This window comes from Dendropsophus ebraccatus, chromosome 7 (assembly GCF_027789765.1).
Source record: "Dendropsophus ebraccatus isolate aDenEbr1 chromosome 7, aDenEbr1.pat, whole genome shotgun sequence".
NCBI lineage: Eukaryota > Metazoa > Chordata > Amphibia > Anura > Hylidae > Dendropsophus > Dendropsophus ebraccatus.
In genome coordinates, this window is record NC_091460.1 from 99,559,346 (window position 1) to 99,575,631 (window position 16,286).

At 46.7% G+C, this 16,286-nt stretch overlaps 1 protein-coding gene across 3 annotated transcripts in view; it reads left to right on the top strand.

Moving 5' to 3' along the window:
• IL12RB1 (interleukin 12 receptor subunit beta 1) overlaps nucleotides 1–16,286 on the top strand; it is a 102,800-nt gene that overhangs the window by 67,624 nt on the left and 18,890 nt on the right. For all 3 annotated transcript variants that reach the window (XM_069976667.1, XM_069976665.1, XM_069976666.1), the window contains exons 7-10: nucleotides 1,001–1,083; nucleotides 1,967–2,171; nucleotides 13,211–13,375; nucleotides 16,141–16,230. In XM_069976667.1, coding sequence (XP_069832768.1) covers nucleotides 1,001–1,083; nucleotides 1,967–2,171; nucleotides 13,211–13,375; nucleotides 16,141–16,230 — 543 coding nt within the window. The remainder of the gene's footprint in view (nucleotides 1–1,000; nucleotides 1,084–1,966; nucleotides 2,172–13,210; nucleotides 13,376–16,140; nucleotides 16,231–16,286) is intronic.

Sequence of the window (16,286 nt, forward strand, 5' to 3'; positions counted from 1 at the left end):
GGGCAAATGACACCAGTTTGCATTTTACACACTTTGATAAATCTTCTCTATAGACATGAATATAAAACAACTTCCTGCGATTACTACTAGAGGAAGTATGGATGCATTAGTGTAGAGGGCATGTAGGGGGTATCAGGACACTGCACTACTGTCCCAAGTAAACTATCAGGACTTTCTCCCTTAAAGGAGAAGTCTGGCTAGTTTTAACATTTGGCAGCCGGCAGGGGCAGGGGGGAATTTGATCAGGAGTATGAACTTACCTCTCTCTGTGCCTGTGGTGAGTGGCAGGACTGGTCTCGGGACCCCCTCTGGGCTCTCCAACACTGACCCGTCACCCAGCCAGGACTGGCCTTTACATCATAACAACTCAGAGGAAAATGCCTTCTGTCGAAGGTCCCGAGACTGGTCCCGCCGTTCATCGTGGGCATGGGGAGAGGTAAGTTCATACACCTCATCAAGCACCCCCCTGCCCCTACCAGATTTTAAAAACGGCCGGACTTCTCCTTTAAAAGCTTTCAATTACAGACGTTATTTGCGTGATGACAGGCATTATTATGGAAGATGGCCATCATTTCTACATATTGTGAACCTAGCCTATAAGCTTGTTTCTCCATTAGAAGTAAGTTGCTTGACATATACTGTATTAGGCTATGTTTACACAACGTATATTTTTGTAAAACCACGACCGTTATACAACGCCCGTGATTATTACGAAAATATACATTATGTTGCTGTCTATGGGATCCCTAGCGGCGCGGCAAACAACTGACATGTCAGTTTTCTGGGGCCACTATTCATTGAATAGCGGGCGCAGAAAACCCTGTCAGTGTACACAGTGAAGCGAGCGGCTCCGGCCGCTCGCTCCATAGTGTGCAGTGGAGAGTTCTGATGCGGGCGCGCATGGATGCGCCCGCATCAGAACTCTGCGGCTGCAAAGATCATCCGTCCGGTCTCATATGTTGTGTGAACATAGCCTTAATGTGGTGTATTTTTTTTGCAGAAATTGGACCTGTACAAATAGAAAACATAACCACAAGAAGGTTAAACCATGCTGGCATCAGGACTGTCTTATTACTTTGGAAAGTAAGTATGAGCCTGGCCTGATCTTTTAGACAGAGCTGTTTAGCGGGATTTCTGTGGTTAAAGAGGAACTCCAGCGAAGAATTTTCTTTTAAAAATCAACTAGTGTCAGAAAGTGACAGAAACTGTCCAGAGCAGAGGAGATTTTCTGGTTCAATGTTTTTATTAGGTTTTTTAAGAACAAATTACAAAAGAGAAAATCTATAAGCACTGACTTTAGTGCCAAAAGTATAGTTAGCGTTTAGAAACAACAGGAATAACATTCGGTATTTTATATAAATATAAAATTGTGGTAACATACATTCAGCATGGTAGAATGACATTAGGTGTAGCACCAGAGGAGATTGTCTAAGGGGAATTGCTACTGCTCTGGACAGTTCCTCACATAGACAGAGGTGGCAGCACAGACTGAAAAGAACACACCACTTACTGCAGGACATATAGCAGCTGATAAACTGGAAGACTAGAGATTTTTTTTTTAATTTACAAATCTATATTACTTTCCTACACCAGCTGATTTTAATTTTTGTTTCCACCGAAGTACCCCTTTAAGCCCAGATCAGTTAAACATACTCAGACTAATAAATGCAGATGTATTTTCTTTGCTGATATTTTTTGTGCTGTTTTGGTTAATAGGAGAGTGAACTTTACATAGAGCAGCATAGACTGATGAGAGCTCCGCATTGACTTCCTTATGTAGCACATATAGATTGGACACTGTTTTATATTATTATCTGAAAGGTAGTATAAAATAATAAGAAAATATCTTGTTGAATATTAATAATACTAGGCATGCCTGCAAAAGCATAAATCATGCCAGAAACCAAATAGAAGAAATAATCTACTTCCAATAATTGTTTCTGTGATTCCTATTTTAAAATTACAGCCCAGCACTGAAGAAGAAGGTAATATGAAATTCCTCATACATTTCACATTTCTGCCTTGCTCTGGTGTAACCACAAATTATACAACAAATCAGAACTGGTTTCAAGCAAACATATCTGGAGCAGCTTATAATGTCACTATTATAGCTTCTAATCAAGCTCAAACTGCTTCACCTTGGTCTACGGTCATCGAAGAAGACTGTGCAGGTATGTTAAGTCAAGCCCCCTTTAGCCAGTAAAAATTTTCCCTCCCAGTAACTATGCCCCCTGTAGCCAGACATGGCCCTGTAGTCTGGTATGCTCCCTGTAGTCAGATTCAATGCCCCCTGTAGCCAAGGATGTCTCTTGTAGCCAGATATGCCCTATTAAGCCAGAAATGCCTTCTGTAACCAGATACAATTGTTGTGGTGCTCGACCAGTCACTGGCTAAATGGTACAGAGTGATGCCACTACTGTGGTGGTTGGTCGGTGGAGTATAGCTCAGCCAGATGGTAGCTTGTCGTGATGCCAGTGCTGAATCAGCACACAGGTATGGAGGCACACCTCCTTTTAGTTTTTTAAACTGGCTATACCCTTTCCCCAATGGTCGGTGACCTGCAAGGTTGTGATGGGTTCCTTTGGGCGCTTATCACGTTGGTCCGGAGTGGAGTGATGCCCACCTGGACTGTCGGTACCGCCACCCACAGAAAGGGGAGATTACCCAGGGACGGTGTAACCTGTGTGTAGGTGCTGGTGCAATAATTACTGAGTCCCAGTACAATAAATAAACTTTCTTTTACTTCAGTGATACAAGTGAGCAGTATGATACAATCTGGACTTGACTAGATCTGCACCAAGAACTGTGAGGTAGGAGCGGAACAGCAGTGCTGGCTTGGTTGTGTTCTTACAAGAGTAGAGAGGGTTGAGAGCAGTGGAGAAGAGTAGGTTGTGAATGTTCAGAGTGGTAGAGAGGAGTCTGTCTTGAGAGTCCCAACCCAATTTAGTACTTTGCTCTAAAAGAACTTAGAAGAAGTATAAGAAAAATACTTGAGCATACTTGTGCCCGTGTTTCGACCTTTGTTGTCGCTATACCACCTGTTGCCCTACATTGTCGGGTGACCCGTCCTACTAGGGTGACACAATCCCCAGTCCTGGTTACCTGAGTTGAACGAAGTGTCTGAGGGTGTCCCAGTGTCACCTGTGTTGCGAGATAGAGTACGTTGACTAGTAGCAATTTTGCTCTATTTGGATCAGTTCCTCTGCTATAGGTTACTGCACTTTAAGAGATGTTCACGTCGGGGGTTGGGGTGATTCCTGACTTGTCCTCTCTGTTAGATGTTTAGCACTGCATAGTAAGAAAAAGAGTTGCTTCGAAGAAAGTCTCTGTGTCTTCTATACGTCTGTCTAATACCACACTCCAGACTAGACTACACTGGACTTGGTACGGGACCTGTCAGAGCCAGGGCCCAGCTACACTACAGCAGGGACTGCCTTGTCTTGCGTCCTCTGTCTTGACTTGACTAGGGGTCCATTTACACAGAAAGATTATCTGACAGATTATCTGCCAAAGATTTGAAGCCAAAGCCAGGAATGGATTTGAAAAGAGGAGAAATCTCAAGCTTTCCTTTATGACCTGATCTCTGTTTATAGTCTATTTCTGGCTTTCGCTTCAAATCTTTGGCAGATAATCTGTCAGATTATCTTTCTGTGTAAATGGACCCTAAGACTGACTAAAGACTGACTAAGTGTGTAACTACACTTCCTTTCCCTATGTGTCAACTTCCTACAGGGTGTATAACAGCTCCTGTGAGTGGTGGAGAAGACAGTGCAAAGAGAAAGATAGAGATAGGCAGAAGGAAAGAGCAGTTCTTATTGGTGGTGCAGATCCTTAAAGGGAACCTGTCACCCTCCATGCCGGGGCAGAGCCCAGATGACCCCCCATTAGAGACCCTTATACTTATGCCGTGCACAAAGTCCTACTGCTGGAGCCGCTCCCGCTGCCGAGATATAACTGCTGGAAGCCTGGCGCGTGTGCATCAGAGATGAGTTCAATGCTCATAGAGAAAGACTAGAGTTTCCCTTAAACATCTCTTACAAAAACAGTAAGAGGATGGACGAGGTAAAGTGTTTTCCTGCGGCCTCCTGATAGCACTGATGCACATGTCAGTAAAAGAAGTGTAAGGACATGGGAGTCACTAATATCACAGGCTGCGGATATACATAAACCACCGCACAATGTACCCTAATGTACTGACACATTCATACCGCACACACATATACACATGTATGCTGCACACAGATATACACATGACTACTACACACACATATACACATGTATACTGCACACAGATATACACATGACTACTACATACATATACACATGACATTCATACTGTACACATACACACATATACTTCACACACATATACACATGTATACTGCACACAGATATACACATGACTACTACCCACACATATACACAACATGTATACTGCACACACATATACTCATGCCATTTCCACTGTACACATTTATACATAAAACCAGATAGTACACATTTATGTATGCATAACTGGATACTGCACACACATATACACAACATAATTACTATACACTTATATACACATGATAACTAAATACTACACACATATCAGTGGCGTATTATAATATGGGCGGTTTGGGCGGCCGCCCGGGGCCCGAGGCTCCGGGGGGGCCCACGCCGCTCACATTATAATCTGCCACTGACTCTCTGATGTGCAGCTGCCGATAGTGTCCCGTCCTATCCCCGGAAGCGCATGCATCAGAGAGCTCCCCGTGCGCCTGTTGCTGTGACTTCCGGCGCACGGGGAGCTCTCTGATGCGCACGCTGCCGGGGATAGGACGGGACACCCCCGGCAGCCGCACATCAGCTGGAGGCTGCAGAAGGAGAGAGGCTAGACGGGGAACGGACGGCAGGTGAGTTGTGTTGTTTTTTGTTTTTTTTGTGTTATCTGCTGGCAAGAGGGGGACCATCTATAAGGAGGGGGGGGGAGGGGGACCATCTATAAGGGGGGGAAGAGGGGGGGACCAGCTATGGGGGGGGGGAGAGGGGGACCAGCTATAAGGGAAGGGGAAGAGGGGGGACCAGCTCTAAGGGGGGGGAAGAGGGGGTACCAGCTATAAGGGAGGGGGAAGAGGGGGACCAGCTATAAGGGGGGGGGGAGGGGGACCAGCTATAATGGGGGGAAGAGGGGGGACCAGCTATAAGGGGGGGGGAGAGGGGGGACCAGCAATAAGGGGGGGGGGAAGATGGGGACCAGCTATAAGGGAGGTGGAAGAGGGGGGACCAGCTATAAGGTAGGGAAGAGGGGGGACCATCTATAAGGGGAGGGGAAGGGGGACAAGCTATAAGGGGGGGGGGAAGGGGGACCATCTATAAGAGGGGGACCATCTATAAGGGGGGAAGAGGGGGACCATCTATAAGGAGGGAAGTGGGGGAACATCTATAAGGGGGGGAAGAGGGGGACCATCTATAAGGAGGGAAGAGGGAGACCATCTCCTATAGGATTAGCACCCTCCTCTCCTGACATCCTCTCTGCTGCTGTGACCTCCCCTATAAGATCAGCACCCTCCTCTCCTGACATCCTCTGTGCTGCTGGGACGCTGTGACCTCCCCTATAAGATTAGCACCCTCCTTTCCTGACATCCTCTGTGCTGCTGGGACCCTGCGACCTCCCCTATAAGATCAGCACCCTCCTCTCCTGACATCCTCTGTGCTGCTGTGACCTCCCCTTTAAGATCAGCCCCCTCATCTCCTGACTTCCTCTGTGCTGCTGTGACCTCCCCTATAAGATCAGCCCCCTTCTCTCCTGACATCCTCTGTGTAGCAAGGGACCAAACATTATGTTTATTGGGGACAGCATTGGGGGGGGGGGGCAGTAGTGGATTATAATGTGGGTGGAATGACCGGGTGGGGCAGGGTGGGTGGACAGCCCGGGGCCCAGGGTACATTTAATCCGCCACTGACTCATATACACATAACATGCATATGGCGCACGTATATACTAACATACTGCACACACATATACACCAAAGATACATACTGCACACACACACACACACACACACATGACTTATAAGCTGCATACACAATAAACACCTATTATACAAATCACATACAAACTGAGCAGACATCACATTCACACACACTTACCTACACAAATACTGTGCTAGTCTAGACATAGCTGCAGCAGCCAAGCTATACACATATCCAGAGTACAGCTGGAGGAGTGAGCAGGGGACAGGGCTGAAATTTTCCTGCTTCTCCTTCACCTACAGCCTGCCCCACCCCCCCTCCTTCCATCTCTGTTTCCTTGACTGCTCAGCAGGGTCGGTCACAGATGACATGACCAGAGGCCCATACTGCTGAAGCCATGCAGAGAGCCGCACAGGCAGGAGAGAAGGGGGAGGAGTCTGTGTGAGGTCATATGTGCCATAAGGAAAGGGGAAGCAGTGTAGAAGAATTACTGCCTCTTCTCTCTGCAGAGGACCCTGGCTGGTGGGCGGGAACTCTCTCTCAGCAGAGGTAATTACATTAGGAGGTGGGGCTCATCAGAGGATCCTTTGTGGCCCAATCCGACACAGGATGTGGGTGTTGTGAGATGTAACTACCATGGTGGCAGGCCCGGGTCTTCAGTGTGCAGGGGCCCCATAGCAACTGGCTTTCCTGCCTCCATGGTAGCTACGCCACTGCCAGGGGCGTAGCTAGGATTTATGGGGACCCATAGCAAAAAAACTGTACGGGGCCCCTCTCCCCTATGCACACCACAAAGTACTGCATATATATATATATATATATATATATATATATACTCAGTGATGTGGAAAGTCCAATTTATTTAACTATAAGAGCCCATTAGGAGGGGTTATGGTTAAATACATAGGTGCAGGAGCAGACTACTTTCTTTTTAAAGGAGAAGTCCGGCTTAAAATATTTTTTAATATGTTATTACTTATGGAAAGGTAGACAAATTTCTAATGTACATTAATTATGGGAGATACACATATACTGCTATTTCCCTTAATTTATTAGATCATAGAAACATAGAAGATTGTCAGCAGAAAAAGACCACTGGGTCCATCTAGTCTGCCCTTTTAGTATTTCCTTTCTTATTATCTTAGGATAGATGTATGTTTATCACAGGCGTGTTTAAATTCTGTTATTGTAGATTTACCAACCACCCCTGCTGGAAGTTTGTTCCAGGTATCTACTACTCTTTCAGTAAAATAATATTTTCTCACATTGCTTCTGATCTTTCCCCCAACTAACCTCTCACTGTGTCCTTTTGTTCTTGAGCTCAGTTTTTTTTTTTTTTACTAAAAACACTTCCCTCTTGAACCTTATTTATTCCTTTAACATACTTAAAGGTTTCAATCATGTCCCCCCTTTCTCTTCTTTCCTCCAGACTATACAGATTCAAATCCTTAAGTCTTTCCTGATATGGCTTATGCCCTACACCCTCCACCATTTTCGTGGCCCGTCTTTGGACCCGTTGTATTTTATCAATGTCCTTTTTTTTTAGATTAGGTCTCCAGAACTGGACACAGTATTCCAGATGTGGCCTCACCAGAGCTCTATACAGCGGGATCACAATCTCTCTTCTTAATGGTTATACCTCTAGCTCAGTGGCGATCTTTGGCACCAGGCACCCCAAGCGATCGCTTGGGGCCCCCAACATCCAGGGGGGCCCCCACACCCTGCTCTTGTGCTCAAGACCACTGGACAGGGCTGCTGCCCCGCTCGCTGCTGCCATCTGAACTGTAACTATGAGCACTCGTAATGAGCCCTCATAGTTACATGCAGTAGCACTGACAGGGCAGGAGACATTGGCCCCCTTCCTGTCAGTCACTCTTGTGGCTGCAGGAAGGGTTTTCCCTGCGGTCACAAGTGGCAGCTTTGTCCTTGTGGTGCTGGCGCTCCAGTGACATCACTGGAGCATCGCGCCAGGACAAGGGGAGTGCTGCCTCTTGTAATCGCAGGGAAAACCCTTCCTGCGGCCAAAAGAGTGAAGAGAAGAGGAGACGCCCGGACCCAGGTGAGTATAAGTGTTTGTTTTATTGTGTTATATACTATATGGGAGGGGGAGCACACAGGGGTCTGTTTAACTGGGGGAGCGCACATTGGGGGTCTATATAAATGGGGGGGAGCACACAGGGGGGCTATATAACGGGAAAGACACAGGGGGCTATATATAACTGGGGGAGCACACAGGGGGGCTATAGACTACTGGGGTTTCACAGAGGGGTCTATATACTACTGGGGGCAGCACACAGGGGGTCTATATACTACTTAGGGCAGCAGAATGGGGTCTATATACAACTTGGAGAGCACACAGGAGGTCTATATCCAAGTGGTGGAGAACACAGGGGGGCTATATACTACTGGGGAGCACACAGGGGTCTATATACTACTGGGGGAACATACAAGGGGTCTATATACTACTTGTGAGGCACACAGGTGGTCTATATATAACTGGGGGAGCACACAGGGGTCTGTATACTACTGGGGCAGCACACAAGGGGTCTATATAATACTGGTGGGGCACACAGGGGGTCTATATACTACTGGGGGAACCACACAGGGGGTTTATATACTACTGGAGGAGCACACAGGGGTCTATATCCAAGTGGAGGAGCACACAGGAGGTCTATATCCAAGTGGGGGAGCACACAGGGGGTCTATATCCAAGTGGGGGAGCACACAGGGGACTAAATACTCCTGAGGGAGCACACAGGGGGCCTATATACTAGTGGGGGAGCACACAGGGGGTATACACAACTTGGGGCAGCACACAGGGGGTCTATATACAACTTGGGGCAGCAGAATAGGGTCTATATACAACTTGGAGAGCACACAGGAGGTCTATATCCAAGTGGTGGAGAACACAAGGGGTCTATATAATACTGGTGGGGCACACAGGGGGTCTATATACTACTGGGGGAACCACACAGGGGGTTTATATACTGCTGGAGGAGCACACAGGGGTCTATATCCAAGTGGAGGAGCACACAGGAGGTCTATATCCAAGTGGGGGAGCACACAGGGGAATAAATACTCCTGAGGGAGCACACAGGGGGCCTATATACTAGTGTGGGAGCACACAGGGGGTATACACAACTGGGGGCAGCACACAGGAGGTCTATATACTTCTGGGGGAGCACACGGGGGGGGCTATATATAACTGGGGGAACACACAGGGGTCTATATACTACTGGGGGAAGTAAACATGGGGTATATACCACTGGGGGCAGGACACAAGGGGTATATAATATTGGGGGCAGCACACAAGGAGTATATATTACTGGCGGTAGCGCACAAGGGGTATATACTACTGGGGGCAACACACAGCGGTCTATTGTTTTGGAACGTGTGTCGAGGGGGGGGGGCCCAGACATAACTTCGCTTGGGGCCCCAGAAATGCCAAGACCGCCCCTGCTCTAGCTATACCCCCAGCATACGATTTGCTTTCCACCACCGCCTGGTTGCACTGGTGACTCATTTTAAGGCTGTCAGAAATCACTACCCCTAAATCCTTCTCTTCTGAAGTCTTTTCCAACACAGTACTGCCGATGTGATACTCGGATAGAGGTTTCCTCCTCCCCAAGTGCATTATTTTACATTTGGAAACGTTGAACTTTAATTTCCACTGTTTGGACCACTTATCTAGCAAAGCTAAATCATTTTCCATATTACTGACACCTCCAGGAATATCAACAAACTTTACCTACCAAACCTTCTCCTATGTCATTTACGAACATATTAAAAAGAACAGGGCCCAGGACAGACCCTTGTGGCACACCACTTGTAACCAGTCTCTGCTCGGAATATACACCATTAATAACAACCCTCTGATATCTATCCTTCAGCCAACCACAAATCCACTGAACTATCCAGGGATTAAGTCCAATTTTCTTTAACTTCTCTATCAGCTCTTTATGGGGAACTGTATCAAAAGCTTTGCTGAAGTCCAGATAGGCAATGTCCACAGCACTACCTTCATCCAGCACTTTTGTGACATAATCAAAGAATGAGATTAGTCTGACATGATCGGCCCTCAGTAAAGCCATGCTGGTTTGGATCCATCAAATTGTTGATTCTTAGGTGATCCATTATCTTCTTTTTTAGAAGAGTTTCCATCATTTTCACTACTACAGATGTTAAGCTTACTGGCCTGTAGTTACTGGGCTCTTCTCTACTCCCCTTCTTATGGATTGGTATAACATTGGCTGTTCTCCAATCATCGGGGACATCTCCTGTTAGCAGGGATTGGTTATACAGATCTGTCAGGGGGGCAGCAATCACAGATCTGAGTTCTTTAAGAACCCTGGGATGGACGCCATCTGGACCCATCACCTTATTCAGCTTTAAACGCGCAAGTTCCTCTGCAACTTCAGTCTCTGAAAATACTGGAGCTGAACCCATATAGCTGGAGGCAATGCTGTGTCCAACCATCCTGTGATTGTGAAGGCCGCCTTCTGAAAACACTGAGCAGAAGTAACTATTTAAATAGTCAGGGACCGCCTTATCTCCATCAATAAACGTATTCTCCCCATTACTTATTTTAGTAGTGCTGCAGCCATTCTTCTTCTTCCTGTCACTTATATATCTGAAGAAGGTTTTATTCCCCGCAGTAACAGATTTTGCCATTTCTTCTTCTTTTGAGGCTTTAGCAGCATTTATAATCTGCTATGCCTCCTTCTGTATACTTTTATACGTCTCTCTGTCAGCTTCATTCCCAGTCTCCTTATACTTCCTATACGCTGCCTTTTTTCCTTTTACAATGGCCTTAACCTCTCTAGTAAACCATAATGGATTCTTCTTCCTTTTACTTTTGCTTCTCGTACATGTAGTCTAGTTGCCTTTAATATGAATTTTTTTAATTCTGCCCACTGAGTGCTCACTCCCGATGTTTTATTCCACCCTCTTAATTCTTTATCTAAATACTCCCCCATTTTTTTTAAATCTGTCTTCCTAAAATCCAATAATCTTGTTGTAGTATGGGATTGGACACAGTCAGTTTGTACGTCAAACCATAGACACTGGTGGTCACTGGAACCTAAATTTTCTTCCACTCTAACTTCAGCAACCCGATCCCCATTAGTAAATACTAAATCTAGAATGTTCTCTCCTCTGGTTGGTGACTTCACTAGCTGTTTTAGAGATGCCCCTGTAAGGGTCTCTATTATATTCTTGCTTTTCCATGTAAGTGCAGAAGGGATATTCCAATCCACATCTGGCATGTTGAAGTCACCCATAACTACAATGTCCCCCTTTAATGACATTTTAGTAATTTCATCCATCAGCATGTTATCATAGTCCTCACTTTGCCCCGGAGGCCTATAGATGACACCTATCCTAATAACAGATCCCTCTTTGGACTACATGCAAACCCAGAGAGTCTGCGCACCGGGAGCGGACCGGGAGCCGGTATGTAGGAGCAGAGAGCAGCGGCGGGATAGTGTGAGGAGCGGCGGCCGGCGGCGGGATAGTAACACGTTTGAAGCCGGGAGGAGGAGAGGGCATGATGAAGCGACCCCTTGTGTGAGGAGCGGCGCAAGCGGCGGCGATCTGATGGGGATAGCACAGGTACTACTCCCCCATTATCTGGGGAGAGAGGTGCCTTTGCATCTTCCTCCCCCCATTATTAGGGAGGGAGGGGGGAGGTAGATGCAAAGGCACCTCTCTCCCTCCCTCCTCGGTGCCCTCCTAATGTATTCATTGAATACATTTATGGGATACTTTGGGGAGCAAGTGTCCTTGCTCCCCAAAGTATTCCATAAATGTATTCAATCAAAATGTACTGTACATAACATTTTTACATACACATCCATTGATTCAATAGAGTGTCCAGCAGGGGCGCACTATATATAGAAGTCAATGGTACTCATTGACTTCTATATATAGTGCGCCCCTGCTGGACACACCATAGAAATTACACCCTTTATCATGACATCACGGTTTCAGAGAGTATTCTAATACTCCATGATCTAATAAATTAAGGGAAATAGCAGTATATGTGCATTTCCCATAATTAATGTACATTAGAAATTTGTCTAACTTTCCATAAGTAATAACATATTAAAAAATACTTTTGAACGGACTTCTCCTTTAACCCCTTATGTACTGCTGTGTGTAGGTGACAATGTTTTCTTACATGCTGCAACACAAAAAATGGTGAAAAAGGAAGACAAAGATATCTGCTTCACTGCTGGTGCACTGATCACCCCTGACCTCTGTTCTCCTAAGTTCCTGAAGAGGTCAGGGGTTATCAGAGGAGTGAGGCAGAGAGATCTCCTTGTCCTCTGCATATTAACCCTTTTTATATGTTGCAGCATGTAAGTGAGCAGTGGGTCACTTACACACAGGAGTACATAAGGGGTTATGCAGAAGGACACAGGAGGCTCTTATTTTTCCTGTGCATCCCAGGGCCCCCCTCCTGCATGGGCCCCATAGCAACTGACTACCTTGCCTCTATGGTAGCTACGCCACTGAGTAACCCTATAGTGACTAAAGCTATGTAATACATACATACAAAGTTATACATTGGGTTGGGACTCTCAAGACAAACTCCTCTCCACTCCTCTGAACTCCCTCTACTCTTCTCAGCACGCAACCAAGTCAGCACTGCTACTCTTCTCTCTACCTCAAACAGCTCTCGATGCAGATCTAGTAAAGTCAAGTCTGTATTATACAATTCACTTGTATCACAGAAGATTTATTAGTAAAGAAAGTGTTTATTTTACTGGGATTATTGCACCAGCAGCTACACAAAAGCTACACCGTCCTTGAGTCATCTCCCCTTTCTGTGGGTAGCGGTACCAATTGTCCGGGTGGGTCATATCTCCACTATGGACCACCGTGATAAGCGCCCAAGGGACCCATCACAACCCAGCAGGTCCCGACCATTGGGGAAGGGTACAGCCAGCCACAAAAAACTAAAAGCAGGTGTGCCGTTATACCTTTGTGCTGAGTTAGCACTGGTGTCATGACAACCTACCACCTGGCTGAGCTATATTCCACCGACCAACCACCACAGAAGTGGCGTCACCCGGAACAACTCACAGGTGACCGGTCGATTACAGGCATCACAAAAGCAGCTCCTAAGCATGACCACTACAACCCAAGTAGACAACCCCAAAACTGGATTAAATTGAAAGGGGTTCAGCATTCGCATATACCTAATTAATTTCCTCTTCTATGAATAACTCAGTATACTTCTTATTTTCAGCAATAGCCTTCAAAAAAGTAACATTCTCTGGAAATAACCTAACAATGAAGTGGAAAGGAAAGAAGACAGGAAAAACAAGATATTCCATCGTGTGGAAAACCAGTGATATGAAAGAAGAACATTTTATCAAAGAAAATCTTAACAATAATGCAACCATACAAACAGGTAAGACATTGATGATAATCTATAACAGGCATGTCAAACTATGGCCTGCAGTGTAAGTGTGGTGTCCCACCACTGGTGCTGTCTAAAGCACCTTAGTAGGTCATTCCCACAGGCTTTCCAAGAGTGGGAGATGTAGTACTGTGTTTTCCCCACTAGGTGTTACTACTGTTTTGTCTGACTTGTACAGCTGAAGTTACCAAAGGGTTAATTGTGTTATACCACATGTGTTATGCTGACCAATCTCAGGTGCTTGTTTTTTCTGACCTTTCTCTTCTTTTTTCTCTCTCACACACACTCAGCCCCACCACTTACTGGAGGGTTTAGTTCTAGCCCCTGTAGGAGGAGTTAGTTTTTGGTGGGGGGAGGGACTTAGTAGTAGTGAAGGTCCAAGCGGGTGGATGTGTGAAAGACTACCTCCTTACAAGGTTTTCTACTAGATACTAAAGCTAGTATGCAGTGCTAAGTTAGAGTAGAGAAACCACCTAGGAAAACCCTTGCCCACGCAAGGTACCATGCAAGATCTACGTATCCTACTGCACAGCGCCAGAAAACTGGGCAACCTTTGAAGTCTGCTACACCAAAATAACCGATTACTGAGGCTATTACCCTTCTAGGACGGGTAACTTTCAACTAGGGAGCATAAGGCGGTTCAGAGCCACTACTGGCATCCGTGAGTCTCTGGTCTACTTTTTCAGCACCTGCACCCACACACACACCATCATATACTTCGGTTATTCCCCTTTTCTGTGGGTGGCGGCACCAACAACCCGGGTGGGTCTGCTTAAGTGACCCTAAACACTCTCAGAGGTTACCGACCATTGGGGCAGCCGAGACCACCAACATCTGGTTCTACAAGCAGAGCAAAGTTAAACACATCGGCCCAGCTGAGCATCACGGAGCACCCTGGAACCTAGGGCCACTGTCGGGTATCCCTGATGTCACCTGGCAGGTAGAGCCTCATGAAGGGGAGGACCTGAAGCACGCTCATGCAGTACACTCATTGTAGACCTCCTGTAGCGTGCTCCTGGGGGTCAGGGCTGCACTTTAGCCGAGAAAGAAGACAATGCTGGAAAGCTGGAGGGTAAGGATATATCAGTACCATGTGTCTTTTTGACCTAACATCTGTCCACAGTTTGTATTCTCATTTGGGCTTGTTATCCTCTATCCATAGCAGCTGCCAGTATTACCTTTGTTTTCAATAGGCTGGTAGCTAATGATGCCATAAGCTGTCAGCCATTGGATGGAGAGAATGAAAGGGAATGTGGAGAAAAATAGTAGGTTGCTGCACAGAACCTTGACTTTATACAGCCTGTGGTATGTCTTTACAGGGTTTTCTGCCTCACTGTCCCTCCTGTTCTCTCCTGTCATATATCTTACAGTCCCTAAGGGCCCTATTCCACAGTAACGATAATCGTCCGGATCAGCCCCATTTGGCCCGATTCGGCCGATTATCGTTCGGTGAAATAGAAAGATCAATCGTGTCATCGGCTGATCGTTCATTTAGGGCCAGACCTAAAATCATTGTTCCCCCACTGCGCATCGCTACGGTTGAATAGCGGTGCGCTGTCTTCATCCCCGGGTCCTGCGCGCTCTATCTTCAGAATGGCCGGTCAGCTGACGGCTCAGCCAATCACAAGCCGGGACCGCCGCGACCTGTGAGTGGCTGAGTTTGGCCCGTCAGCTGACCGGCCATTCTGAAGATAGAGCGCGCGGGACCCGGTGATGAAGACAGCACCGAGAAGACCTGACAGGTAATGTATGATGCTGCAAGGGCTGCAAGGGCATCGGTAAAGATGTCCTTGCAGCCCTCGCTCAACGATCATCGGGCCGTGGAATAAGCCCAGTAAACGAGCGGCGATCGCCGCTCGTTTACATCGTTGATCGGGCCCTCCTCCGCCTGTGGAATAGGACCCTAATGCTTCCTTCTGTCACATCCTCACTGTCCCTACTGTACCCTCCTGTCATTGCCTCTCTGTCCCTACTTCCCCCTTCTGTGTCCCCTCCTTTCACATGTCTCACAGTCCCTACTGTCACATCCTCACTGTCACTACTGCACCCTCCTGTCATAGCCTCACTGCCCCTACTGCCCTTCTCCTGTCACATGCCTCACTGTCCCTACTGCCCCCTCCTGTCACACGACTCACTGTCCCTACTGCATCCCTTCTGTCACATGCCTCACTGTCCCTACTGCTCCCTCCTGCCACACGACTCACTGTCCCTACTGCATCCCTTCTGTCACATGACTGATTGCCCCTACTGGTCCTCCTCCTGTCACATTCTTCTTTCCCCCTATTGCCCCTTCTGCTGTCACATGCCTTACTGTCCCTACTGCCCCTCCACCTGTCACATGACTTATTGTCAGTACTGCCCTTCCTCCTGCCCCATAGCTCACTGTTCCAGCTCACGGTCTGGGCTGGAGAGTGAAGAAAAAGTGAACAACTCTAATCAGAGAAGACATTACCTGTCAGTCACTGGATGTAACTGCACAATAAACCATTGTATGGCTATTGTATGTGGGTAATGTTGGTTTGTATACAATGGTTTTTATTCAGTAACAGTATTATGATAATATTTTGTCAATATGTGGTGTTATAATCACATGCCTCCTAAGTAAATCCATCAGGACCTTGTACCTGCCACACGGCGGGCTCAAAAATCTACACCTGCTCCTGAGCAGGTGTAGATTTTTGCCATGGTTTAGGTCTGCTAGCCATGCCTCCTCCTTGCCTTGGTGGGGATTTATTAATTGCTGTTTTTTTCTGCAGATACTTTTCTACCAATGAGGTGTTACAAGATTTGCATTCACAATATCAGTGAAAACCACAATACTGTGGGGGCAGTGAATTACTTCAAGGGTAAGTCAGAATGAAGTACACATTTCTGGGTCTGTATATTAACCCTTTATTTCAAT